Here is a 27537-nt window from a genome sequence, read left to right on the forward strand (position 1 = left end):
TGTACTTGCTGAGAAATCTCAATTACAGATTCAACAGCAACAAGAATGACAAGAAACCTAAAAATCCTGACTTTGTAACAGCAGAACCAGAGGAGGGGTGAATTTAATCATACTACGAAATGTGGCTTCCTCTAGAACAAGATAAATGAGTAAATAAAGTGGTCCAAAAAGATATTCTGTATAGTTGCTTTCTCCTCCAAAGGTCTAGTTGATAGTTGTATTTTGGTCTATCGTTATATGTAATTGATTATTATTTACCTAAGTGGGCTATTTCTAGAGTCTCCCAACGATTGCAAGAACCTTCATTTGAACCAATTCTATCCTTGTATATCCTTGTATTGTGTACTACTCTTGAGCTCTGTTATATCCACATGAACATATGCAATGGTTTGAGAAAGACAGAAGAGGAGACAGTGCTCTGATTACTTGCTGGTAATCTTCATTACTCCTCATACAAGTTTTGCTTGCCTTGTGTTCGTCACTTTCATCTTCTCTTCCTTCTTTATGACATTAAAGAAGCCAGGATGATATATATTCTTGGCTTTATTATCAGGGAAGATGGAGACTGAAAATATGGTCGAAGGGAAGAATCCGGAAGAAAGGCTATAGCTTTAGATAAAGAGGCTTTTTCCCATCTACTTCAAAAAGAGTTAACTGTCTAGCGGAGGCTTACAGCCGCATGAATGCAAGGTGTGGGATGGGGCAGATTTTGAAGAAGAATAGTGAAGAGTACAGTTAATTATTCATAGCACATTGCTTCGAAGGTCCTTCAGCCCTGGTTTGGGGAGCCGGTATCAGTGGGAGGAAGGTTCCTACCCTAAGGTTCACTGGTGCTTACAGCAGTATCTCAAACCTGAATATCAGAAGAAGTATCTCAAACCTGAAGTGATCCTCCCTGTTGCCAACTGCATTGGCCAAGTGACATTGAGTACATGCTTACCAAGGCTGAAGTATTAACCAATAACAAGACAGCCAAGTTTAACGTAGAGAACCAAGACAAAAATGGTGTTGGATACCTTTTATGTAATGGCTTGGTTGCATCTTCACATTTGCCGCTCTTCTAAAATTACAAGTATGAATATATTTACTGCTTCAAAGGGTTTTGTGGGCTCAGGTGATCACACAGTGAGTGATGGTTTTAAAAAGTGCAAAGTGTGTATAGTATAAGCAGCAAAGGAACAGCAGTAGCTCTGATAAATTTGCCGTGTTTGGGTCATGAGAACTCAGACACCATATAAGCTTATTTAGCACTTTATTCCAATTGCCATAATCTTTAAAGTCTTTTCAACCCTCGTAACTAGTATAAGGGTCATCATCAAGACATAATATTTTATGAAGCATGATCTAATTTAGATATGATGGGAAGAATTCAGAAAAATGATTATTGCTGGAAATACGAGGGTCAAATGGATCACCTGATCAGGCACTTTCTCATTGTATTAAAGTTGAAAACAATATCCCAATTAATGTAGGATCGCTGTGAGTTGCTGCCTTGAGTAGGCACTTGTTTATGACACCAGTACTTGCTTATGACAGTTCACTGCATGGAAATAAAAAAGCTGTTCCTGTAATACGAAATGAGGAACATTCTGAGCAGTGTCAAGTGATTCTCAGTGTTCAATTCAACTGAAGAGGTTGTCAGTATGAGACAATCGATAGTGTGGACATGTTTGAAGACACATGTGAGTACTGAATCTGTGGAATGGACAGTATGGAAACTTGACTGGAGGGGTCCAATTACAGTATCAGTGGATAGATACAGGGAGAGCCTATTAAAGACAATGCAGATTCAAAGATTTAGGAATGCAAAGGAGCTTAATCACTGAAGGTGTAGGGAGGGAGGTGTTTGATATATAACTGGATGTCAGAGTGTAGGCACTGGAAGAAAGACTGGAGGTTCATCTAAGAGAATAGAGAGGGAGAGGAGCAATTAATGAGACCTCAGACCAGTTTTTCATGGCTTGGACATGAATAGAAATCAATGTCTATATACTGGTTGCTTAAGAGGTAAATATTTGGAGTGGGAAGTGTGGTTGTTGAAAGGGTGGATAAATATTTTTTGCTCTATGGTAAGATAAGTGAAGAAGGAATCAATATATTTGTGTCTGGAGACAATTGGATTTGCGCTGGTGGAAGAGGCAGGTAGAGGCATAACCATCGTGTATGAGAGCATGACTGAAGGATGAATAATTCAAGATAGGCCAACTGACGGCTTTCAAGATAAATATGAGGTCAAGTGGGATTATCTGTAAGTGAATGAGAGATACATCAGTTTGACAAGACTGTGGTCAAGAAGGAGCTGAGGAACCAGCATGATATGTGTTTGTATCTGTAGGCTTAAATTGTGTCCCATGAGGGTAATGAGCGAGACAAAAGTGAGTAGTTGTTCCTAAAGGGTGTTGAGGTAACTGATGAATGATTTGAGGGTCCAGACATTAGGAACATAATAATAAACTGTCAGCCAACAATCAAGAGTTCTAGTAATGTAAAGAGACTAAAGTATAGTGAAAGATCCTTCAATGCCAAATGCCCCAAATTTTGGAATTGCTTCACTCACATCTCCAAATGGAAGCTTGGTATCTTCAGTTCAGTAAATTCCGGAAACAAACTTAAATGATCTTCAGAGTGATTAAAGAATGCATGATCTTTGCATTTGGCTGACATTAACTGTCATGCTTGTGAGAAATTACATTACTGTTGCCTATTGTTCCAATTCACTGAAGCGGCATAGATAATTTGTGCACCACAAAACTCGAAAATCTACAAAAAGTGTATGGTCTATATACTAGCAAGCCTGAACCAACTCCCCACATTTTGTCTGTCTCCAAATGCTTAATGGGAATGGGGTGCACAGCATTCTCCTAGAAGTGTCCATGGCGATACACAGGACAGTGCATAAAGCAACTTTTTTCAAATGTAGTGAATTCAGGCAAGATCCTATATTTACAACTGATACAAAAAAACAAGATGGCTGCAACCAACACATTTCTCTCGTGCCGCTAAGCTTGCATTGGCTGGATGAGTGAGTTTATACAAAGCACGGGGTGTATTTCAGAAGTTCATAGTAGGATTCATACAATGCATTTCACTATCAGAACAACAATCTATATTTTGAAGACAGTTGAAACTTGTCTCTTCACATAGATGATGATGATACAATTAATTTTTCTCAATCACAATAGGGAAACCTGTTTGCAAACTTGATGTGTGCTGGGGAGTGAAGTATATTGTGTACTGAGTTGAGGTTCGTAGTTTGTGGAGTTGGGTGGTTCTCTACACCTTACAGCACCGTACCATATAAATATTATTAACCTTAATCAGCTTGTGTAACTCTACCTAGAGGCGCCAGCATCCTAGTATTAATACCACGTTTTGAAGGAATTTGATACTGACATGGAGTTATTAACATTTTATTTTTCCTGTGGCGCGACGCTCCTCCGCCTTAGCGAAGGAGTTGGCGCTGAGTATGGATTATATCAGACTCCGTTGGCTTGAATTAATTGCTATGAACACTGACACAATTCTCAAAATGATCATTAAATGTGAATTGTGCAGACACACTGCATTGATCTATGGTGCTTTGTGTACAGTTTTAGTGATAGTGACACTCTCTGCCTCCGAGGAGTTGAAAACCCCTTAATTGGTCTATAGAGTTGACAATGGTTGTTAATGAAATAAAGCCCTTTTACCTGAGGCATGCAGTCCTACTGAACTACAATCTTGACAGGTGTGTGTAACTCAAGTTGAACTTTTCTTTCAACTCCAAATAGGGTTTTCACCAGGGCAAAAGGTTTCCAGTTCTGGGATTTTCTATTAAAGTCATTGTTATAAGTTGTGTGTGTCAGTCAAATTGGGTTAATGAAATCAACTCATGACTACAATCGCAGAACACCTCAAGTTCCAAAGTTTAAGGTCATGACTGGAAACATGGTGCCATTACCACAAGACACCAGCTTTTGTATTTTAGAAGGCTTGATAAACATCTCCTCTCAACAGCTGCGGTGTTTAAATGTTAGCAGGGTTTGATACATTTCTCATCTATCAGCCACAATGTTTAGACTGAGACACTGAAAAATATATTTTCTACCAGCTACAATGTTCCCATGTTAACAGAGTTTGAAAATATTTTATCCGCCAGCAGCAGTGCTTTTTAAGCACTGCATTTTGGTTCTAGCATTCCTAAATATCTTCCTCAACAGTCTTCCTTGGTGTGAAGAACAATAGTGTGCTTTAACTGTTGGCCATGGTTATTCCCTGAGGCAGAGCGCAGCACTTCGGAGACTGGAGGTGATGACTTTATCAGGCCTCGGAAGCTTCTGAACCCAGTGAAAGATTCGAGGAGTCACAGAGAGATGCACAGAGAGCTTCTCCTCACTCACCGGAGGTATGTACTCCCACTGGGAGAGTGGCCGTATAGTTCAGTTTCATTTCACTGTAATCCAGTAATATGAGTGCCATTGCATACCAAGAGTTGAACAACTGGAATGCTTCCTGCTAGTAACGGCAGGAAACGCGACCACCCTAAATGCTGGGTTCTCTGTAGAAGAAACTTCTGGCTGGCTTGCTTTTCTTTTTATTGGTGGGGTAAAGGGGAGAAGATGTGCCCTGGTTAATAATTTGTTGACTGTGTAACTAGTGTGTCTGAATTCTAATACTGGCGTCCCTACTTACCTAAATCGTTTTGTTCTTTGATCCTCAGTTACCTTTCCTGTCAAAATTGTACGTGCTTATTTATGGGAATACAAAAACGCTGTATAACAAAAGCTGATTGAAGACTGTTGAGTTATTGAGGGATATTTTTGGGAAGTTAACATTTTATTAATATCAAATCATTTTTGACACCTTAGCATTTTGCAATGTTGCTATATTCAAGATACATAGCATTTTTGACTTCACTATAGTAGCACAATTATGTTGTCAGCCACGTGAAGTGCAACTGTATATCTTCTATTTAGTGGTCAGAGTAGGGTCCATAGCAGTATATAGTTCTGCAAAAGCAAGATAATGCACATTACGGTTGTAAATGCCCACTCCCCTAAAACCTTAAACGCTCACCCTTCCCCCTCGACCATTACTGACCATTTCCCCTAAAGATTCAAGATCACTGAACTGACCTTTTGGGCCACCTTGTATGGTTGCCATCCAGTGTCCCACTTCCCATCTCTTGGGTCTCTTTCATCAGGGTGGTCTAGTATCATGTGAGTCTGTCAAATGTTGTAGCATTCCTGCCCATTCCACCAAATCTTCTGACAATGTATCATCTTGTCTTGTCTTTTTCATCCAGCTCTCTTCCTCCAACACCCATTTAGACAAGTCTCTTAATCATGCTTGAAACGGTTGCCCCTGTGGTCCCAATCAATGAATTATGACTTGCTGTTTTGCAAGTATTCTACCTAAAATTGGAAAGTCATATGATATTCTACTGTTAAGGGGTTTAAACAGTCAATTCCTAACGGTGTGTTTATTTATATCACCCGCTACCATTGCACGCTCTCCAGGATACCCTTCCAGCGATATTATCCTGCATGTCCATACCATGATCAAGAAGGCTGTGGCTGCTTCTGATATACCATATCTTGCAGATGTTCCGTTCCTCATAGGTAGATCCTATCCTTTTTGGAGTTGGGCACATTCTGTGTAAGACATGAATTGTACTAATTTAAATCTAGCATTGCTAGGAATGTACTTCACCTGGAGAGACAATTTTACCCCAGAATTCTTCAAACTGGGTAAGCATGATGGATGGTTGTAGAGAAAGTAGAGTCATGAGGGGCAGCGTCATTAGGATCAGAGTCAACAAGAATCACCCTATTGTCTGGCAGTGTTTATGCATTAATTTTGTAAATCCTTCCCCTAAAAAAAAAATGACAAGAAAAAAAGTAATAGTTAACATTTTGTTCATAACTAAATTTGTCATAACCAGGCTGCATTTTAACAAAGCTCAGAGGTGAACACAACTTGTGTAGACCTTTATGTGTGTCCATCAAGTCTCATTGTAATGGTACTGGTAAGACGGGTGGTTATTTCATTTTATTTTATTTTTATATTATATATAAAGTTTTATATAGCGCGGACGTGACCCAAAAGGGTATCAGAGCGCTTTACAAGATACAGTTATTAAACATGTGCTTGAAAAATCAGAATGTAATCTCTGGTTTCAAGTTCAAATCATACAAGAGAGTAGAAGATTAGTGTGCATATTGCAGAGCAATGTGTGCCAAGTGTAGGTGATAGATTTGTATTTTATGTAAGATAGGTCAATTTAAATTTCAGATGTAATTACTGAATTCAGCCAATTCTTAGCATTTGCATCCCCCTCAAAAAATAAGATAAGGAAGTTATAAAATAAAGTTTCTAAAATCACGAACCACTATATACTAGCATTCTCCCGGATTGTGAAGCTATTAATAATGCAAGTTGGCAAACTCAAAAATTAAGTTCAAGTCCTTGATACCACCTCCAATCTTAGACAGTAATGTCATCAAGATGCATGTTTTGCTGCTTTAGGTGGCCCTACGGGAGTAAACGTGGTGTGAAAGCATCAAACCACAGCCCTACAGCTGGTAAAATGACTGTTCATGCCTCTAGAATTGCTTTAGCAAGCCCCAATTCTATGATAGAGCCATCAAAGAAGAAGACACAAGGGGCAAAAATGTAAGAATAGAGTCATGGAATATTGCTGGCCTCAGTAACAAAACCAAGAACCTCAGCTGGATAATCTATATAAAAATGTTTGATATTTGTGTGCTCTTGGAAATGTAGTCAGAACTCCTTAGTCGCATGGAAGGCACTTCAAATTAGTGCACAGAGCAACAGCTGCAATTATGGATCTTCACTGCGGAGGTTAACTGTGTGGATAAAAGCAGACTTAGATTGTGTGATAATAGTAAAAGAACCGTGGCATTAATCATATTCAACACTTGAAGATAAAGTTTCAGACCAGGAAGGTTTGAGTCTATGTAATATGTTCAACAGAGGCAATAGTGGTGCAAAGGAATCCCCTACAATAGGGATTTTAAGCAGACTCCTTGAAGACCTACTTGAAGAAAACGAACAATAATACCGTCCTTTAGCAGGAAATTTGAAATAGAGGTTTGATCATATCCATATTGTTCAAAATATATTAAAAGAAGAGGATAGGATCTGGAAGTTCTCCGAATTAGAAGCAGTCCAAATCCAGATCACCAGGACATTAGTCCTTCACGTAGCTACATGAATGACTGGGCATAGTTTCTGTTCCTTGCAGTGGCTGTATTCTACCAATGTTTAACAATGGAAAATGGTCTCTAAAGGGAATATAAGTGAAATTGAAGTTGAGTTTCTTGCGGACAGTGATCATGATCCACTAGTTCTGTCCTTGAAGCGTGAAAACCTTGTAAGAGCTAAACTTAAACGTACTGGACAAGCAACTTTGGGTCTACCTAGACAAAAGAATGCACTGAGTGTGACAAAATGTTTGTGGGGAATTAAATGGGCACTGTTTTGGACAAGAACATGTTAGCTAAAATATATTCAATGACATTGCAGCTATTGAAGGTTTACAAAGAATTGATCCCACAAGTAATAATAAGATATTGGTTATACATCTTTGTTCATTTGCTAAATTGCAAAGGTATTTGACTAGGAAGATGAATATTACAACATTATCGATCCTTGGAGCCCATGAAAGGCATTACAGTAAGTGTAAATCTTCAAAGCACCAATGGCTCTTAGCTCTTAGGAGCAATAATAGGAGGAATACACTCGAAGCAAGGAGGGTCATAAGGAAAATCTTACTGGTATTTAATTGCTTATGTTAACCTACCTGCTGCCACTTTTCCTGAGATCCACGTACTCCCAGAAGTTTGCGTAAAACACTTTTAAGACAAATATAAGTTAGATATACACGGTCTGTTATCCCATATGGGCATATTTACAATGACTGTTGATGAATGACAAGGGATCATTTATAATGTTTGATGTAAATTGTAATAAACGTATGACGCCATAAATTTTGAAAAATCTGGAAACTCACCAGGACCTGACAAGTTCCAGTCCATTTATTTAACCTCTTCCATGCTGGTGACGGAACCGCTCCGTCACCAGCCTCGGTCGCGCTGTGCTGGTGATGATGGAGCTGTTCCGTCGCGGCCCGCTCGGCGCGCCTGCGCGGTGCTGATTTTGCGCCTGCGCGGTGCGTTCTATTGAGTGGGTGGGGCCGTGACGGAACCGCTCCGTCACAAGCACAGCGCGCCGAGGCTCGTGACGGAGCGGTTCCCTAATGAGCATGGGAGCGCCGCACGGCCCTCACTCCCCCCTAGCGCTGCGGCGGAATTGCCGCCGCAGCGAAGGTGTTAAGTTAGAGATAACAGTATGGGTTTATTACATTCAGTCAGTGGCCAATGTGTTCTCCCTACAGGGGCCCAATGCCTTTAACATGGCTTGAGGCTGAAATTTTACCAGTCCATAAAAAGGAAAGGCTGTCTAGCCTGAAGAATTACAGACCTATTAGACTCATTTACAATCTCCAAAAGCTTTACTCTAGATTGGTGTTAAAGAAAATAAAGGAGTGGAGAGATGATGGGAATGTTCTTTCCCATTTACAAGCAGGGTTTAGAGAAAAAGTGAGCAATACGTACAGTCCATTTACTTGAATTTAGCATGGAAAGAGGTAGTTCTAGGTGACTGATCTTTATTTGTGGCATATGTAGTCTTACAAAATCTAATGAACAGGTATGTTTTTGCCTTCTTCAAGTTGAAAGGTTTAAATATAAATGAGATAAAGATTAAACTACTGTTTGTAATCCACTTAGATGGAATAAGAACGTCATCACTTAGAAAATGAGACAATAGATTCACCTTAATCCATAACGCTGAAGCCACATCAGCCTTCGCAAGATGTGTCGGATCTCAGACAGTCTCTCTACCTCTGCAGGTATAGAGAGCACAGGTTCAGACAGCAGCATTTAATGGTGTAGAGCGAGGAGGAGATATAGTCCTAAAAAGATGAAGACCAAAAAAAGATGAGGGGCTTAACATTTCTTTTTTAAAGCCCTCTTTAGGTTGCCAAAATGTGCCTGCAACAATGATGATATATCTGGGCATTAGAACCATCATTGATACTGCTATATGTAGGCCTTTGACTCTTTGGTGCAAGGTGTGGTCAAATGATACTTAATTAACTATAGAGCTGCTCTTAGTGAAATACGTGTGATCAGGGATTCAAAACAATGAGCCTGTGTGTTACATGTCCGTATGTCAGGGAAAGTGTTGTTCACCACCCTTTGAATCACCATCAGTGTTTTGCAAAGTAAAGTAATGTATTACAGTATATCATAGCCTGGCAGCTTTGGTCCAGATACGTATTACATCTGACAGCAAGGACTGAAGCACAATTTATAGGGAGAAGACATGCTATCCTGCAAGTAACCTCAGTTCTTCTTGGTATTTGAGAAATATAATCCAAGACAGGGAGCTAATGTGCTATAACCCACTGTAACTTGATATGTTTTGAACCCTCCCAGGGGTCTGACTCCGGAACTTAAACCAGAGCTGCAGAAAGTGATGGAGACACGCAAGTTGAGTCAGCGCCGGAAGGAGGAGGAAGACTTAAGGCCAAAGACAGATCTTGAGGAACAGCTTAGGAAGCGACAACAGCAGCTGGAACAGGTGATACAATACAAGACTTAATTCCACAACGTCTCATTTGTCTGCTGGCTGTACCTCGCCTTACGAACTCAACATTCCTCAAGAAGCTCTTATAGTCATTGGTACCATTTAAGGCATACCCTCCTGTCCTGCACTAATGCACACAATCCCCGCCCCTAGCTGCATGGCTTTGCAGTTGGTTGTATTTAACCCACGTGTATCTTGGTGAACAACTCGCTAAGCTTTTCTAAATTAACCACTGTTCTTTCCATCCTTATCTGTATCATTCTAAAGTGAGATGTTTGTACTATTAAGAAAAATGCACACTTTGCTTACATTTTACTTTGCAATATCTCTTAGAATCCATTAAAAAGAATTGTGCCAAAACCTGGTCTGTTTGGCCTTCCATTACCTCCTTTTCCTCCCAACAGCCTCTACTGTCTCTGCTGACTCTGACTTACACAATACCTTACCACATGTGTCCACGGTAATTCTAGTTCAAAGACAATTTAACATACTTACAGGTCTTTGATGTGGAGGTTTCTGTGTAGTCTAACTGAATTTTAGCCATCATTCTCCATTGATGAACAGGCCTAGTCACCGAATCAAAAACATTGTATTATATTTATCTTACTGTCACTCTGGATACGGTGTCACTATAGTCCATGACAGTCATTTCCACTGATGTGGTTTATATTGAATTGGGTAACTTATCACAGTAACTTTGAACCATTAGTCTCTCAATTGTAAGCGTATACAACCAACTCTTCAAGCATGTATTTTTCTTTTAAGAAAGTGGTTGAAGTTATTTTTTTTCTTTAACACTTTGTTAAAAATAACTGTGAAACTATCTTTATCATTACAATAATATTTTAATGCCATCAATCTTTGGGGCAAGGTGCTTCCTATATTTCTTGACAATGGGTCAACCAAACTTCCATCCTTTTGTTGTATGTCAAAATAGTGAGGGCAGAAGTGTCGACATACTCATCATGTATCAACTAAATACCACTTACCAGTATATCATCAAGATAAACATGCACATCGAATTATAGATTTATAATTTTTTACATCTGCAAACCTTAGTGCAAGTCAATTTTGTTTAGTCAAAATATTTGCAGGTCGAAATTAAGAACTTGATATTATCTTCTGGAAAAAAACAAGTTTCACACGAAGTAGTTGTGAAATAAATGCTTTACTCCATTTTTTTCCAGGTCTAGGTTGAGCAAAAATTATTAACTAAAGACATGATGTGGTGTCCTGATCACATTTTTAACATCAGAACTAAAAAGTGGTTATTTACATTGTTTGTTAATGGCATTGTCTGTCTTTTTTCTACAAGATCATTTAGCATGTGTTGTCGGACCCGGCGAGTAAAAGGCGTCGAGGACCTCATTCGTTTTCTACTCCTGTACTTGACGTGTAATGTTATATTAAAAGGCAGACATGCCTACATTTTAGAGAAATCAACAACACAAAGAGTGAATTGCCTATTGACAGTCTTTAAATCCCACGTCACAAGGAATTTGGCTAAGTACCTGGGGGACATGGAAGATAAGGAGAAACTCTTAAGGATGCTTGATACAGTATCTTGTGAATAATAGCTTATGTCCATTCTCTAAATAATCAGACTGCCAACCTACATTATGTGCAAGTCTTCCCTCACTATGGGAGGGGTTGCACTGGGGACAGACTTAAATAAGGCCTCCTCCTTGTCTACCTGTGCCTTGAGCTTTACTGATATTGAGAAATTACCTATCCCTTTTTTGCCTTGAGGAATTCATAGACCATCTGTCTATGTTGGGTGTATCAATCTTAGAGCAAGTTTCACTTTTAAAATGGATGTGGCATTCATTTTATGCAGTGTACTTTTTAGGTGTGGCATTATCCAAAATCTTTTGATTTTACAAAAATTACTTACTTATGGGTACTTTAAGCCAACCCTCTTCGTACCTAGATCTGTCATTCACATTGATCTTCCTTTCACCACAGCATGGGGCAATTGCTCAGCCCTTTTTAGCTACTGGCTAACTTCTCGGTGAGTGATGGTATTCTGTTGTTTCACAAGGAGCACACCTGCACACAAAGCAGTTCCATTCAGTGGAAGTGACGTCTGAGTGGCCTTTTTGAGAATCAATAATATTTTTGCTTTCAGCAAAATTGTTTTATTTTGGTGATAGCCCAGCCCCTTCCCCAGCAATAACTTTTTACAAAAACCATGACAAATCAAGCTGTAGTGTAGTTCCTGTATTCCCAATAGGCTCTGCGCATTGGAATAATATATCGTATAGATTAGACGTAGGACTGAGGTCAACTAGATCTCTATCGAATATACTAAACTGGATTGTAAGTGTGCCAGCTAATTCAGAGGTCACTAGAAACTTTATTGAATACAAGAAGGGATTAGTTTCTGACAACCGCATAAACGTGACAACTTTGTTTCCCAAGAATAAGAAATATATCTCTCAGAGTCGCGGAAACAATAGATAAGTATTTCACTCAGTCAATCGTGCATGCTTCGTTTCTACAGAGTTGCAGAGAAATAGAGAGACGGGTGTTTTCAATAGAAAGGTTTTTTGAACAGTCTTCTTTCTCATGCAAGAGAAGTGAACTGCTACAATCGTAATGCAGACTGCAAATTATAATGCGTACAGAGAGAATAGTATTATGAAATAATACTGTAAGAGCATTGTATGGTTTCTAAGCCATATAAAAATACATACATAAATAACAATGGTTAAAAGTACTTAACTGGTGCTTCTAAAATACGCCGACCCCAATGTACCTAACCTAAGTCTAGTAGGCGGGAAGGAGTAAGTATTGTGTAGCATAGGTTTGGTTTTCTTTGCCAAGAATCTATCCAAGATTTCTCATAGGTTCTAATCAGCTCTGTACCTTGGTTTAGAATGAAGGAGGTCTGGTATCTCTTGTCTTGGGACTGGATTTCCCAACACCCTGCAAGGGAAGCTTGGAAACATTGGAACTGATTCCCAGCTAGAGAAAGGACAGCTTCTCGATCAGTGCGTCAGCTGGAGGGTCGGTTTCCTTCGGCACTTGCTGTAGCGAGCTGCGTCAGGCAAGTAGATAGTAGAACTGCTCCGAACCACTGTGTCTTGCTAGAGCAAGTGAAGGCATATTTATACCTTGAAGGTGCCTAGTTTGACGTAAAGTCGGGAATAATAACGTCAGTAAAGAACCCCAAGGAAATAGTAGTTCTATGTAAAGTACATGAGTTCTTGGCCAAATCAATATTCAAGCAAGGGGAGGTCCCTGACTGCTTAAGCCGATTTTCCAAGAAATCGTGACGTTTTGGTATGGGTGGAAGTAGTCATGCCTGTATTTGGACTGCATGGGCTATGTCTAAATAAGGGAATGATTTATATGCCTATATTAGGGCAATATGAATTGTACCTATATAAGGGCAGGAATTGGGAGAAGTCACTAAGATCCTAAAACGCCATACAATACCCACTCCACTTTATTATGTACGACATTACTAAGTTCTAGGCACATAAAACATATCTAAAACATGATGTGTTAAATCCCCCACCCAAAATACATAAAAATGCATTCAAAATGGTTGTACATGAAAAGAGCATTTGTGTTATACGCATTTGAAAGCAATGTTTTCATTCAAAGCAAATTGACTAAAATACTCAACTTGAGGCTTGGGAGAGCCTCCCCGACAGGCAATCAGTGGACAGCTGCACCGCGTTACTAGAGTAACCCGAAGATCCTGATCCTCTGTGGGGCCCCCGGGAGCTGTGGATCACACCCCCCCCTCTGGGAAGAATAATTACGCACTGAAGGTGGGCCGCGCTGAGACACGCGAGATACCAAGGAAGCTCTTCAGAAAGGCACCCACAAGAAAATACTATTGACTGGGGCATATAAAGTTAAAACAAAGGGGCAAACCGCATCAGATCCTCTCAAAGACAACAAGACAAGATCTCCACAACATAAGGCCCTACAACGCCCGGGCATATTGAACACATCAATGACTGCACTGTGCAGAATCGCCGCACAGTGCAGTCACCTAGTGCCAGAGCTCTCACACAGGAACCCCTTAGCAAAGAGCCACTGCTGGGGAACATGTCACAACCCGACTCCAACCGTGCACGGAGTCAAAATGGCGCAGAGAGAGGTGCCCCTTGACAGCACCAGGACCTCGTCAGGCCCTAGCAGCGGCTCAGCCAACGGTGGGTGACGGTGTGCTGGGGTAGATCCAATGCGCAGCACACAGAAATTGCCACAAAAATGGACTATTTTGCAACAAAAATGGACTATTTTGCTTGTTTTTGTTTTCTTTTACCAATTTCTCTGTTGCTTCACTCGTATCATGGCCGTCGGCTTATGTTGAATTTAGTTCTTGCTTCCTTGCACGCTGCCCCCTGCTGACCATCTCAACGCTTCATTTCTGTCAACTTTGCTCTTCTCCTTCATCAATTCCTTGTGCTGTACTCCCATCATGGACGTCTGCTAAGGTTGTTTACTGTTTACTTCCCATCTCATGCTGCCCCCTGCTGGCTGCCTCAAAGTTTGTCTACTCTGCTTTATTAGGTTTGCTAACCCCTTGCTCAAAATTTGGACTATGCGCTCACGACACTTCATCACCAGAAGAGTGTTCTCCATGGTGAACTGGGTATTGCTGGTGACTTGGCTTGCCATATCGAAGCAGTAGGAGCAAACATAGTATCCCTGCTGCGAGTCCCAAAACGAGAGGCAGTCCGCCAAACATAGAGTGCACAAAGTTTGGAAATATGCCTAGTACTGCTTGAAAAGGTGCTAACAGTCCCAAAAAAAACTGTCTTAAATACATGTACAATACCGCTCGTATCAGACATGTTTAAGATACGACCTAACATTTCTGAGAAATGTATAGGGCAATTTGTGGTTAAAAGGGCATTTATTTCTGCTGACATCCTTGCAACTTGCAGATCATACGTCTCTTTGGTCAAGGTCAATGGCACCGTTTTTTGTAAAAGAATGGCTTTCATTCTGCTTAAAGCATCAATTCGTATAGAAGAGATGTTCAGTGAAAGACATAACTGCGACACCTGGTCTGTCTTGGTTTTTGGAAACAATACTTGCATACATCAAGTGACCTTGGCTGACACAGTTACGAGATAGGCTAAACCTGGCAACATGCCACAGCAGCTGTGATCATTCAACATGAGGTCACTTCCATTAGAAGGCTGTCAAAAAATTGGATCAATTACTGCAACTGGTGAACCTTGCAGGTGGCAGGATAAGTTGTTATAGGAACCATCACAGGCCCCGTGTAAGTTTATACCATGACAAAGGAGAGAACCGCTTAGTGTGTTTTCACAATTTTTACCACTAAGAAACACTTCTTTCCCCCCACTGCAACATCTGTATGTGTAAGGTAATTCCCATGATGTCTTGATGTATTCTTTACCCAACCTTTCATATAGGCCTGCTGGTTTATGTTTTAAGCAATACTGAAAATGGAAAATTGTAACAGGCAGAGTGATTGTACCGTGTATTATCCATTCTGTTGCTGGTTTCTCAGAAACAGTTAATGGCAATCTTTCCAGGTTTTCAAAGCTCAGCACCGTATAGTCTGCTCTCCTCTGTGCCAGTTTCATCTGTTTATCAGTGAGATTGAATTCTGAAAACAGTGACGTTGTATTGATTAAACGCCAAGACACATAGCCTGAACGAAGGTTTTGTAACGTCCAGCCTAATATCATTATAGAACGTAGTTGCGACTGACCATGTTGCAACATGAGCAAGTCCTGTTCCATTATTTCTATGGCAGAGGATACTATGCTGTCCAAAGAATATATCCTGGATGACAGAGTCGTTAACCCTTTGTCAACTACAGAGAGAGATTTTTTCTAAATTAATACGATCAATTTCTCATATTCGTTCTGCAGTCTCTGCTTACGTAATCTTCCATGCTTCATTATACATGGCATAGATACCGACGTATATAAAACGTTGATGACGCGGTTTAGTAGGTCCTTGTAAGAAGTATCTCAGAACAACGCCATCTTTAAGTGAAGATAAGTGTTGTTTTACTTCCTTAAATGTAGATTTTTGTAGCCACTCAAGGCACAGCTTCCCTACACTATATGATGTTACTATTCCTGGATGCTGTCTCTGAACATGACTTGGAGATGGCCTAGTGAATGTGAACCCTTGTGTCTTTTTCAGGAATCTATCTTGACAGTCGTTTGTGTCTGTGGGCCAGATTAACCATTTTTTCCAATCTGGATCTGTTCTGTTGTGATGCAAAATAGTATGTACGTCGACCACCCCCTCAGTAGTATTTTTACTATCAGGTGTAGGTGTAGGTATTGACGGATTGTTTAACTCCTTGATCTTGGCTAACCCAAGACAAGATGTCTGTTGGACAGTGTTATTCAGGGATGATGCAGGCTCTAAATAAAGCTTCCAAGCCCTGCACTTGCCAGTCTTTTGTGCCCCGGCAGTTTTTGTCTCAAATGTTGTCTTTCCAAAAGTCAAAACCTATTGTAGACAGCTGAGCATAAAAGGCAGCAGAATACCTTTGCTTAGTATTTGTCAACATAGTTTTCATTCCTGTCTTATTACCATTTTTAAAGTAAAATGATTTTGGATTTGAAACTTTAAAACCTGAAAAGTATGGAAATTTGCCATAAAATGTTTTTGAGCTACCCTTTGGTGGCGTCAGACAATGTTACCATTGGTTATAAGTTAGTACATTTCTAGGATTTGCAGATTTATGCACGAAATGATGACCATAGTGATTATAACAATACATTTGTTCATAATCTGATAAACATTCTAAGTTTTCATGATTTGTAAATTTTGCAGACATTTCTAAGTCTGACATATTATTAATAGTCTCGAAGTCCCAATCATCAGAAAAGGTACTAGATGAAACAAAGTCACTCAAGGAAATCTTAAATTGGTGTGGAATCTTCAACAGCTCGGCACGGCCAAAGATGTCATAATCAGTTCTGTCCCAAGCTATACCACCAGGTATACGAGCGGCTGTGATGTTCACTGATGACAAGTCTCTTTGTTCACGATGAGATGATTTGTGTGGCTTGAGGAGTAAGTTGATGTTCTTACTTGCTGTGTCCTTTTTAACATATCTTCCATTTATCAGCATTCCCAAAGTTATTACAAGAGTCAACCAAAGTAGAAGAAAAAGTACACCCAACACAATCCAAAATTCAATCCATGCTGAAATCAGATAAGTCTTTTCCAGTCGATGAAAAAGTTCTCTTGCTTGTTCATTAAAAGTTCTTTTTGCTGGTGTTGTTTCAGGTTCGCTGGGATCCTCGTAAAACGTATCAAAGTTGATTAAATAGCCAGAGGCAGTTCTGTCAATTGTAGGGATTGCATCAGGATTCGTTGAAATCGTGGAACCACTTGATCACTTGTTACATTTGTATAGTCAGATGCTATTTCATTGTAGATAGGCGTTTCTTGACAAACTGTTATTTGGGTCTCAAGAGGTACAAGTTCCATAGCTTTGTTGCATAGTCCTTCATTTTGCACTGCAGATTCTTCTAAGGTGATGAGTCTCTCAGTTTGAACCTCTTGGATAGTAGCCAGATTCGGGCGTCTGCTACATATTTGGAGTCCACTTGGCCTACTGCTTATGATCGGCCACATCATGTGGTTTTACCAGGTCGATGGACACAAACCTGTTCTCCTTTTTACCAGCAAGAAGCGGCAGTATCACTGTTCTTTGTCCGTGGATGGCTAGGACAGGTACGGGTTGTCTGTAAGAAGGCCCAAATTCCTTCTTGTCGGCAATCTTTTCTCTGACTAGATCCTCAATCTTTGGAATCCAGAAAGGCCTTGCTGGGACGGATGGTTTTTCTTCAGTGGTTGTTGGCTTCAGGAGTATGTTAATTTGTCTGGATCTTATTTAATTTCATTCCTGCAAAACAGCCAAACGATCTTTGATATCAAAGGGTTTTTGTTCCACCACTGAAGTGTGACAATCGAGGTCCGGGACAATCGTTCTAGTTCCAAAAAGGATTTCATATGGAGTGATACCCGATAGAGAACTTCTTGGCAGATTGTTAAGACTACATTGGACACTTATTAGATGTTTGACCCACCTGTCACCCGATCCTAATACGCTAGCTGTTATAGATTGGTTAATGTCCCGGTTTTTTCTCTCCACTACCAAATTTCCCTCAGGATGGAATGGACTAGAGTACCGCAAGTGCAACACCCAGATTGGCCATGGCCTCCTTGTAAGCTCGAGAGCTAAATGCAGGACCCTGGTCAGAATGTAGCGTGCCGACTGCGTATGTGCCCTAAAGACTCGCAAATCTTTTATAACAGTTCGAGCGTCAGCCGAGCACTGAGGCCACATCCAAATGAATCTTGAGCATGAATCCACTGCGACCATGATATATTTGTAGTTACCATTCCTCTGTAAGGGACCGCAGTGGTCCAGGTAAATGCAGGCTAATGGTTTATCTGAGATTAACAGGGGCGTCTGCACAGGACATTTCACTGTAGAGACTTTTATCTTCTGGCAGATTTCACATTCCAAAACATAGTTTCGGGTCTGTTTCCTCATGCACGGCCACCAGTGTCTCTGTTTTAATAACGATACTGTGGCGGAAACACCTGCTAAGATTAGTCCTAATCTATGTTCCATGTTTGGAATTACTCTATCCCCCACTCCAGGGATTCCAGCAAACTGAACATTATTTGCATTAGTTATGTATGAGTATTTGAGTGGAAAACTTTTTGGTAATGTTTTACCACTGTCTTTGCTTAAAGCATTGACAGCTAGCATTATTTAGCCATCTATTTTAGTTTTTGAACGAGTGATTGCAGCTACGGAAGCCGTTTGCACAGCTGCCTTCGCGGCTTCATCAGCCAATGAATTCCCTGCAACGTGAACGCCATCACATTGATGACTCAGTGTATGTATCACATGAGTCTTTTCTAGTTCTTGTCGTAACTGAACTACTTGTTCCCAAAGCAATTTATGCTTGATTGTGCCACCTTTTGCATCTTTGAAACCATTTTGAAGCCAGTTCTGCAAGTATTCATTGTAAGATTGAACACAATAATACGAATCGCACACTATGAGTGTGGGGAATTTGCGATCAGTATTTCCAAGCGCCATCTTAAATGCTTGTAGTTCAGCTCGCTGAGCTGTACAATCTCTTAGAGATTGTGTTGTAGTAATCATAGGTCGGAATTTACCATCGCGCCAGCGACCTTTAATGATCGCGCACGTAGCACTATATGCTTGTTTACCCCCAATAGCGGGCTGTGCTGATCCGTCAGTATAAATTATACATTCATACTGTTCTAGAGGTAGAATTTCAGTAGGCAGAGGACATTCTTGTTCGTATTGTAGAAATTCTTGTGTTTTTCAAATAAGGGTCAAAAACATATTCAGCGTCTGTTGCAGCAAGAGAATTAACCCATTTTATCCATCTAGGATGTAAAGCCTTAGCAGTTGGAATGCTCGCTTTTGTCACTGCCTCTAAGGCAGGTACAGGAGTAACGACCATTATGCGCTTACCCTGTGCGAGGGCTCTCTCTTTTGCTACTGCAGTTTGAACCGCTGTCAGAATTTTCTCTGTTGAAGTGAATTTCATTTCTCCTTGTGTGTACAAGTGTGATTTGTAAGCTATCGGTACTTTTTCTCCTTCATTAAAGGTTAAGTACGTGAATTTGCATCTTCCTGGAATGATTCGGATCACTAAGTTGCGTACATTTACGCGTGTTTGTAAATGTGTTGTTGCTAACATGTCTGTTTGCAATGAACGTAAAATTTCTGTGTGTTTTTGAGTCCAATTTACTGTTTTGAAATCAGGTTTGATTAATTTGTAGAGAGGTGTAACCCTTTCTGCGTAATTTAGAATGTAAGTTCTTCCGAAATTTAGGAAACCTAGAATCGACTGTAAGTTTTTCAGCGTTTTCGGAGGTTGGAGCAGCGCACATTTCTCTAGAAAGTTTACTGCCAGGCTTTTGCCTTCACTTGATAATTCATATCCTAGAAAAAGGACGTTGAGGTGGGCAATTCTCGATTTCTAGAAATTGAATGTATACCCTTCAGAGGCGAAGCCCAACATTATGGTGTTCACCCTGTTCAAGTGCCTATCCAAGTAATCGTTTGTTAGCTAGATGTCATCGACATATGATAATGCCTCATCATCATAGTTTTGTAGTAACTCTGTTACTCTGGCTGGAAAAAACCCTGGACTATTCTTGAATCCCTGGGGGAGACGACAGAATCTACGATGTGTCCCCATAATTGAGGAAGCGGTCAAATACCTACTTTCATGTGCAATGTTTTGACAGAAGAAACCGTTAGATATATCTAATGTGTTTTATATTTTTTACACACATTGTTATTCGTTAGTGCTGCACTGTGTGCATTTTGTACTGCAAATGTTTTGCAACAAGAGTTTAAATGCCTGTAATCCAATACTAGACGATATTTATTGTCTGGTTTGGAGACAGGAAACAAAGGATTGTTCATGGACGAGGTGCATGTTTCAATCACCCCTTGGTATTCAAGTTGATCTAATATCTCCCTGACCTGTTTTTTAACTTCTTGCTTAACTGGATACTGCCTTTGCGCAGTCGGTTGAGTTTTCAATTGGATTTTATGGTGAGGAGAATCCTCATCCCATCCTACATGATTTTTGTATAATGCTGGAGCCTGGGCCACTGCCCATTTTCTTATGACTTGGAATATGGTTGGAGAAAGCTGGCATAATGATGTCTTCGCCATGTGGGCACTCCCTGACAAATTCAGGTGGCCAGTCTTATTCAGCTAGAAGAATGTCATAACCCTGAAAGAGCTTCTCCCAAAAGAGTTCTCTTATTATTCTAGTTATGTCCCCCTCCATTTGGAGTGTTACTTCATATAACTTGTGTGGGACACTAACCCTGGTATCTGCAGTTTCAGCTTGGATGTACTCCTTCAAGTCCACTGTCTCCAGATGATCCTTCAAGATCTTGCGAGCAATGGTGACTTCTGCTGCGCTGTCCAACATCGTTTGAGCCCATTCCCCGTTCTTGAGTTGTGTCCTCAAGATCCACGGCATGTCTGATTTTTTAGACCTGCTACCTTATTTTTGGTGAATTGAGTTTTCTTATTTTCCTGAACGTGTTGATCGTATTTGGACTTCACGCGTTCTTCCTTTTGTTCTGAACGTCCTCTTCTTTCGGATTTCTGTGAGGAAGTCTGAAAGGTATGAGAGGAACGTGTATCACTATCTTGATATCTATCAGGTTTTCTCAAATATATCCCTATTCCTGAGGTTATACCTTCTTCCAGGGGGCTCCTTTTGAGGAGACCTACCTCTGGATCGAGAACGCTTCTCTTTAGAAATGTGTTTAGTGTTCTCCCACTTCTTTTTAGGAGTAGTAGGAGTGTTTTTAGTAAAGACCTTTTCAGGGATTTCAGTCAGTTGGGGTTTCTCTGGTTTACCACCCAAACTGTCTCTACCTCGTTCTTCATAGGATTTTTCAATTATTCTGGCCAGTTCTTGTGGTTCCTCAGTTACATCAAATTCCCTTAACTTTTGGCGGATCGCCACGAATGCTGCTTCACCTTTAATATTAGCTAATATTATTGTTGAGATCTGTTTGAAATCTTTCAGTAATTTTATACCTAAATTTAAAGCAGGCTCTGCCCCGTATTCATTTTGAATCTGTTTCAGGACGTCTGGTATTACTGCCATAGACCGAATGCAATGTGTTTTAGTGTAGATTGCAGCAAAGACTGTACCCCAAGTATCACAGTCCTCCAGATGTGGTGCGATCCCCATCGGTAAACCGATTGTTAGAATTCTGTGTTTCTCATGAGGGGTAGTATCAGGAAACACTGCCTCGATTTGAGTAATTTTTTTAGCTATCCAGAATGGAATTTGTTCCTGTTTCGTTGGTAGTTTACCAGTGACTGATTGTATAGTCTGTGGTGGGATTTTATTTGTGTTCCCCTGGTAAGGGGTGTGTTGCGGAATCCTAATTGCCGGTTAGGTTGTTAGAGTCCGAATGACATATTGGACCAATTGTCTGTGTATTTTGATTATTTATTTTAGTTGAACTAATAATTCCTCATCTGACATACGTTCGATGGCAGGATGTGGTGTGTAGCTGGCTAATACCGGCCATGTTGCTCCTGGTCTACAGAGCCTGGTAATGTGATGTGTATGTTTTAGGGCACCTTAAACCAGAGCGCATGCTCTTGGTATGTTAGTTGAATTTCAATATCCTTAAAAGGAATGTATTCCTCTGGAGCTTCATCTTCTTTGTAGAAGTGAAATACTTTTGTTCCTGGATTTGCTTCAGGGAAGATAATCCATGAATAGAATACCTCTGTCTGGTGATATTCCTGTGCCTTTATCACAAAAACTACCCTACCACCTCTTGCTAATAGGCCATTTCATATAAGTTTTATAGTGATGGCTTTCTTTAATGTTTCTGGAATGCTTATAGCATCATTGTCGGCCTCTTGGAGACCTGTAAAGTTTAAAACTTGTACGGCGTTGCTGCCTGTAGTTCCACCGGTTGCTGTGTTATCGTCGTCGGTCATTTTTGTTTAATGAAAGTTTTCAAAGCAAGTTTCAAGGAAACAAAGATAAGGTGCACAATATTTTGGAACACTGTATCCTTCAACGTTGAATCAAACCAAAAACTAATACATAGGATTTTCGTCCTACTCAGCTATGGCGGATATTTTATGCTTTTACCCACTCCAGATGTCTATGGGAGTATTTATGGAAAAAGGGGTCTCTGAGAAAAGCACGACTGAGTAACTTTAGTATCTAGCATTAAATTAGTGCCTTACCAAAAGTTGGGTGCCATGTAGTGTAGTTCCTATATTCCCAATAGGCTCTGCGCATTGGAATAATATATCCTACAGATTAGACGTAGGACTGAGGTCAACTAGTTCTCTATCGAATATACTAAACTTAATTGTGTGTGTGCCAGCTAACTCGGAGGTCCCTAGAAACTTTCTCGCATACACAAGAAGGGATTCGTTTCTGACAACCGCATAAACATGACAACTATGTGTCTCAAGAATAAGAAATATATCTCTCAGAGTCGCAGAAACAATAGATAAGTATTTCACTCAGTCAACCGTGCATGCTTCGTTTCTACAGAGTTGCAGAGAAATAGAGAGACGGGCGTTTTCAATAAAAAGGTTTATTGAACAGTCTTCTTTCTCATGTAAGAGAAGTGAACTGCTACAATCGTTATGCAAACTGCAAAGTATATTGCGAACAGCGAGAATAGTATTATAAAATAATACTGTAAGAGCATTGTATGGCTTCAAAGCCATATGAAAATAAATACATAAATGACATTGACTAAAATACTCAACTGGTGCTTCTAAAATACGCCTACCCCAATGTACCTAACCTAAGTCTAGTAAGAGGGAAGAAGTAAGTATTGTGTAGCATAGATTTAGTTGTTTTTGCCAAGAATCTACCAAAGGTTTCTCTGGGTTCTAATCAGCTCCATACCTTGGTTTAGAATGAAGGAGGTCTGGTATCTCTGTCTCTGCACTCAATTTCCCAACACCCCGCAAGGGGAGCTTGGAAACACTGGAGCTGGATTCTCGGTAAGAGAAAGGCAGCCTCTTGATTATTGCGTCAGCTGGAGAGTCGGCTTCCTTCGGTACTTGCTGTAGCGAGCTGCGTCGGGAAAGTAGGTCTTTGAACTGCTCCGAACCACCGTAGTTTGCTATAGCAAGTGAAGGTATATTTATACCTTGAAGGTGTTTAGAAATGCCACAGTTTGACGTAAAGTCGGGCATATGAACGGCAGGAAAGACCCCCAAGGGAATAGTTGTTCTTTGCAAAATACATGAGTTCTTGGACAAATCAGTATTCAAGCAAGGGGAAGTTCCCTAACTGCTTAAGTCGATTTTCCAAGAAATCGTTGTGACGTTTGGAACGGGTGGAAGTAGCCATGCCTGTATTTGAGTAGCATGGGCTCTGCCTAAATAAGGGTTTGATTTCTATGCATATATAAGGGCAATGTGATTTGTACCTATATAAGGGCATGCATCTGGAAAATTCACTCGGAGCTTAAAACGCCACACAACAAAGCAGTGATAAAGCCAAAAGGCTGCTAGCCAACACCAGAACCCTTGGCTTAGCCAATGCTTAAATTGTGAAGATACACTTTAATGCATTGTGAATCGTCTTATTTTAGAGGGTTTGATTGTTTTCATCTACATATATTCCTGCACGCAAATAATTTTTTTAAACTAAATCAATTTCAAACTCCCAGTATAGTGAGATTGAAGTTTTTAAGCCAATCTTCGAAACAAACTCTCGGAAGAAAATACAGGGCTGTGTGAGGGAGGTCTTCAGAGTAGAAGAAATAAGGGTGATAGGATTGGAAAGGCAGTGCCCTGGACAGATAGAGATGTATATTCTGGGACACTGCAGTCTTACATATATTTAGTTGTAAACAAGGTTTTGTGAACTATGACTAAGCCGCCTCCAATCTTCTTGGTTAGATAATTTCAGAATAATATGTGATAGCCTGGGTTGTAGCTTTGTATAGAATAGGAGCTACATTCAGACTTATCCAAGTTTCTGCAGCAGGTCAGGATGAGGCAGTTTTGTGGTTCATTGATGTTCAGATGCTTGTCATTTATTAATCTTGCACTCAGGAGTATCTAAGAGGGGCCAGCTAAATTCAAGAGATAGGTGCAGTGTTAGTAGAAGGTTTTTGTTTTGGGGTAATGATGCAAGGGGGCTAAACAAGAGAGGAGTGTAGGACTGTGGGATGGATGGCAGGCAGGGAGTAGATGATTAGGGTAATTGGGTAACTGTGGGATTAGTGCAGAAGAAGATGGATGGAGCCATAGGGAGCTTCAGGCATAGTACACACAGAAACCAGGAGTAGTTGCATAAGTAAGAGGCAGCATACGGTAAGTGTTAGAAGAGGGAAGGGTACGTTTACAGGCAAGGATGGATGCAATGGGTGAGATACGGACAAGGTGCAAAGAAATGGCAGAGAGATGGTAGGAGGCAGTGTGACCTTGAAGTTAGAGGATGGAGCAAGAAGAATAAAGGAGCTAGCCATGAGTGGAACGTGCTGCATGAAGATAGAGAGGAAGGATATTGGTGTGAAGGAAGTGGTAGGTATGACAGGACAGTAGAATAGAGGATATTATCTGGCGATGAGTGGGATAATATATTTAAATGTATAGAAGACGAGATGAAGTGTGGCTAAAACTGTTTTGTACTAGAATATGCTAATAGGTGCGACAGCCGGGATTTGTGTTGATGGTTCTGTCTGGATGTTGACATGATTCTGAGCCTTTAATTTTTTGTGAAATGTTCTGCTTTTTCTGGAGCATTGGAAGCTCAGATACCAGGACCAGGAGTGATGATTTAAACCCTTAAGATATATGTCAGGTACTGTCCACCATGGAGCGATACAAACTGGCAGGCTACAGAGAAAACATCAACCTCAGTGGTGTATACAGTGAAGCTGTTCTCATGTTAACAACTTCTTTGCTGTATTAAATTGTTCTTATGTAAAAGGCTCTGAAATCCTGTTGTCTTGTTCACACTGTTTGAACCTGGAAAAATAGGGACAACCCATACAAACAGAGATAACCAGTAGATGTATTGATATTAGGGAAATCCCATGAATCATATGTAGAAAAGGTGTAAACCCTCAGGATACATACCAGGTGTGGTCTTCCTGGGAGCACTGTGGGGCAACCAGTAAGGAGCACAGGTAACCTAGAGGTACTACTGGTCGACTCAAGAGTGATAGTGGACAATCCACAGAAACTCATCTAACCCATTCGTGTAGCACATGTATCAGGTACACTCAGGAAGGAAAGGGGAGGGCAAACCCAGAATAAATGGGTTAAACGTTTAGGATATGTGCTAGGTGGGGTTCTCTCAGGAGAAATACAAGGCTACAAAGGGTACACAACTGACCCAGGTGTGCCTTCCCGTAGTTAATCGGCAGACCTCAGTGAAGAAATGTTAAAGCTTTTGGTACATGTGCTGTGTTAGGTGCAGCAAGGAGTGGTGCAGCAGTTGATTAAAATAAAGATTAGATAATATGATCTGTGGGGTCCACTCAGAAGTGAATGTGTAGCAGCATTGAGGAATATTGTTCAAGTTAAGGTGGTAAAACCATAGGGTTAGTTGAGGAATGTGAAAAGCAGGATCTTTTATCCTTGTGGTGTAGGTGTGAGTGTGCTGGTGTTGATGTGGAGGGAAATGGGTATCTGTGAAAAACGAAGGGGTGAGCGGAAGAAGGAACAAGGTTACATGCACAGCCCCTGACCCAAGGCCATTACATGCCCTAACAAGCCTAAACATGTTGCCTCCTTGAGAGACAATGCATTTTGTAAACCTATCCAGAGTGCACTAATTCACTATTTGTGCTTATACCAAAATAGTATAATCAGGGGCGGCTCCTCCACTAAGTCGAAGGAGTGTCGCCCTACTGCTTTCTCGCAGTGCTAGAAGAAACATAAAATGGTAATAACTTTCAGTTATTATCATTTTATGTTTGGTTGCGGGCGGGTGGGCAGGGCTGCTCTGTGAGCAGGCAGGGGAGGAGTGTTGTGCCCACTCCTGAGGGCACAATGATTGTTTAGACAACCCTCTGGGGCCGCCCAAACCAGTCATGTGCATTTTGACTTTCTCCATGCAGGCTGCAATGCAGGCTACATGGAGAACATGGCCTTCCCGTACGGACCTGGCTGGGCGGCATCCCCACCAATCACAACACTGCTTGTAGCGTTGTGATTGGCTTAGGGGAGGGTCCGGAGGGAGCCTGGCAGGAAAGCAGGACCAGGAGCTGAGAAGACGCGTGACCCGGCCGGCGCAGAGGTGTCTATTTTTTTATGGTTGTTAAATTAAACCCCCCGCTCCCTACGCGATCCCCCTCCCCCGGATTCCCCACCCGTGAGGCATGCCAGCCCTGACTGAGTATAATCACAGTAGGCCCTGTAGTACTGAGAAAAACAGAAGCAAAATCTACACATCCTTTTGGAGGCTGGGACATTGAAGACTATACACTGCTCTATATGTATGCCAAATGAGCATGATACCTCCGGAGTAGCAATCTCAGCTAGTGACTCCCTGAAAGTTTTAAAGGTGCAGATTCATTCTATGGCTGCCAGGCTAAAATGCAATTCAACTTTTAAGCACTGTGAACCTTCTCATGCCCTTGAAGGGATGCAAAAGAAGACAGTCTCCAGTCAGCTGAGCACTTATCAGGTCCTCCATAAGAGCCAAGCCATCCTGAAAAAATGCATAGAAAGGGGAGGGTCACAAAACAGTCGGCAGGATACTGCCCTACCGAATGTCACCCAATGTCCTCATCTTTATATAAAAGTACAAAACGGAATTGTTGAACCCAAAGACCTTTGCATTGTCAGGTGTAAATAATAATGAGATATCCTCTTGCCCTCCTTAGCTTTTTTCCACACATTTCACTTTCATTGTTAGCGGTTATTGGTGTTTCAGAGTGAGGAAACATATGCACTTCAACAGATGGCAAGCTATGCCACAGCAAAGGAGACCTATTCTTCTACTGTGTGAATTTGGTAGATATATATCTTTTTTTAAATAGTGGCCCAGCTATTTAGAAACTGTGAACCTTAAAGAAATAGCTTTTATTTCTTAGGCACTAAGTGCATTATTTAAACCATGACAAGTTGCATTTTGCTCCAGCAAGGCAGCAGGGGGCATGCTTTGTTGTTTTGGCAAACTTCAGTCCAACATATTGAGAGATCTCCATCTTCCTGGTGTAAATCTCTGTGCATTCAGAAAAGCCACTCCCACAGCGGTCCTGCTGTAGGCACTGTAGGTTTGCTGTCCACCAAAATATTCAGTGCTGCCACACGGTGATTTGTTTTGTTCTATAAAGGCAAACTCTAAAAGCAGGAATGTGACGACCACT

The 27537-nt window shown here is 40.9% G+C and overlaps 1 protein-coding gene across 1 annotated transcript in view; it reads left to right on the top strand.

Moving 5' to 3' along the window:
- Window positions 1-27537, top strand: part of LOC144753612 (protein FAM107B-like) — a 98888-nt gene that overhangs the window by 50215 nt on the left and 21136 nt on the right. Inside the window, exons 3-4 of the mRNA XM_078641249.1 lie at window positions 4264-4384; window positions 9504-9648. Of these exons, the coding sequence (XP_078497375.1) occupies window positions 4264-4384; window positions 9504-9648 (266 nt within the window). The remainder of the gene's footprint in view (window positions 1-4263; window positions 4385-9503; window positions 9649-27537) is intronic.

The sequence above is a fragment of the Lissotriton helveticus genome, chromosome 5_1 (genome assembly GCF_964261635.1).
Source record: "Lissotriton helveticus chromosome 5_1, aLisHel1.1, whole genome shotgun sequence".
NCBI lineage: Eukaryota > Metazoa > Chordata > Amphibia > Caudata > Salamandridae > Lissotriton > Lissotriton helveticus.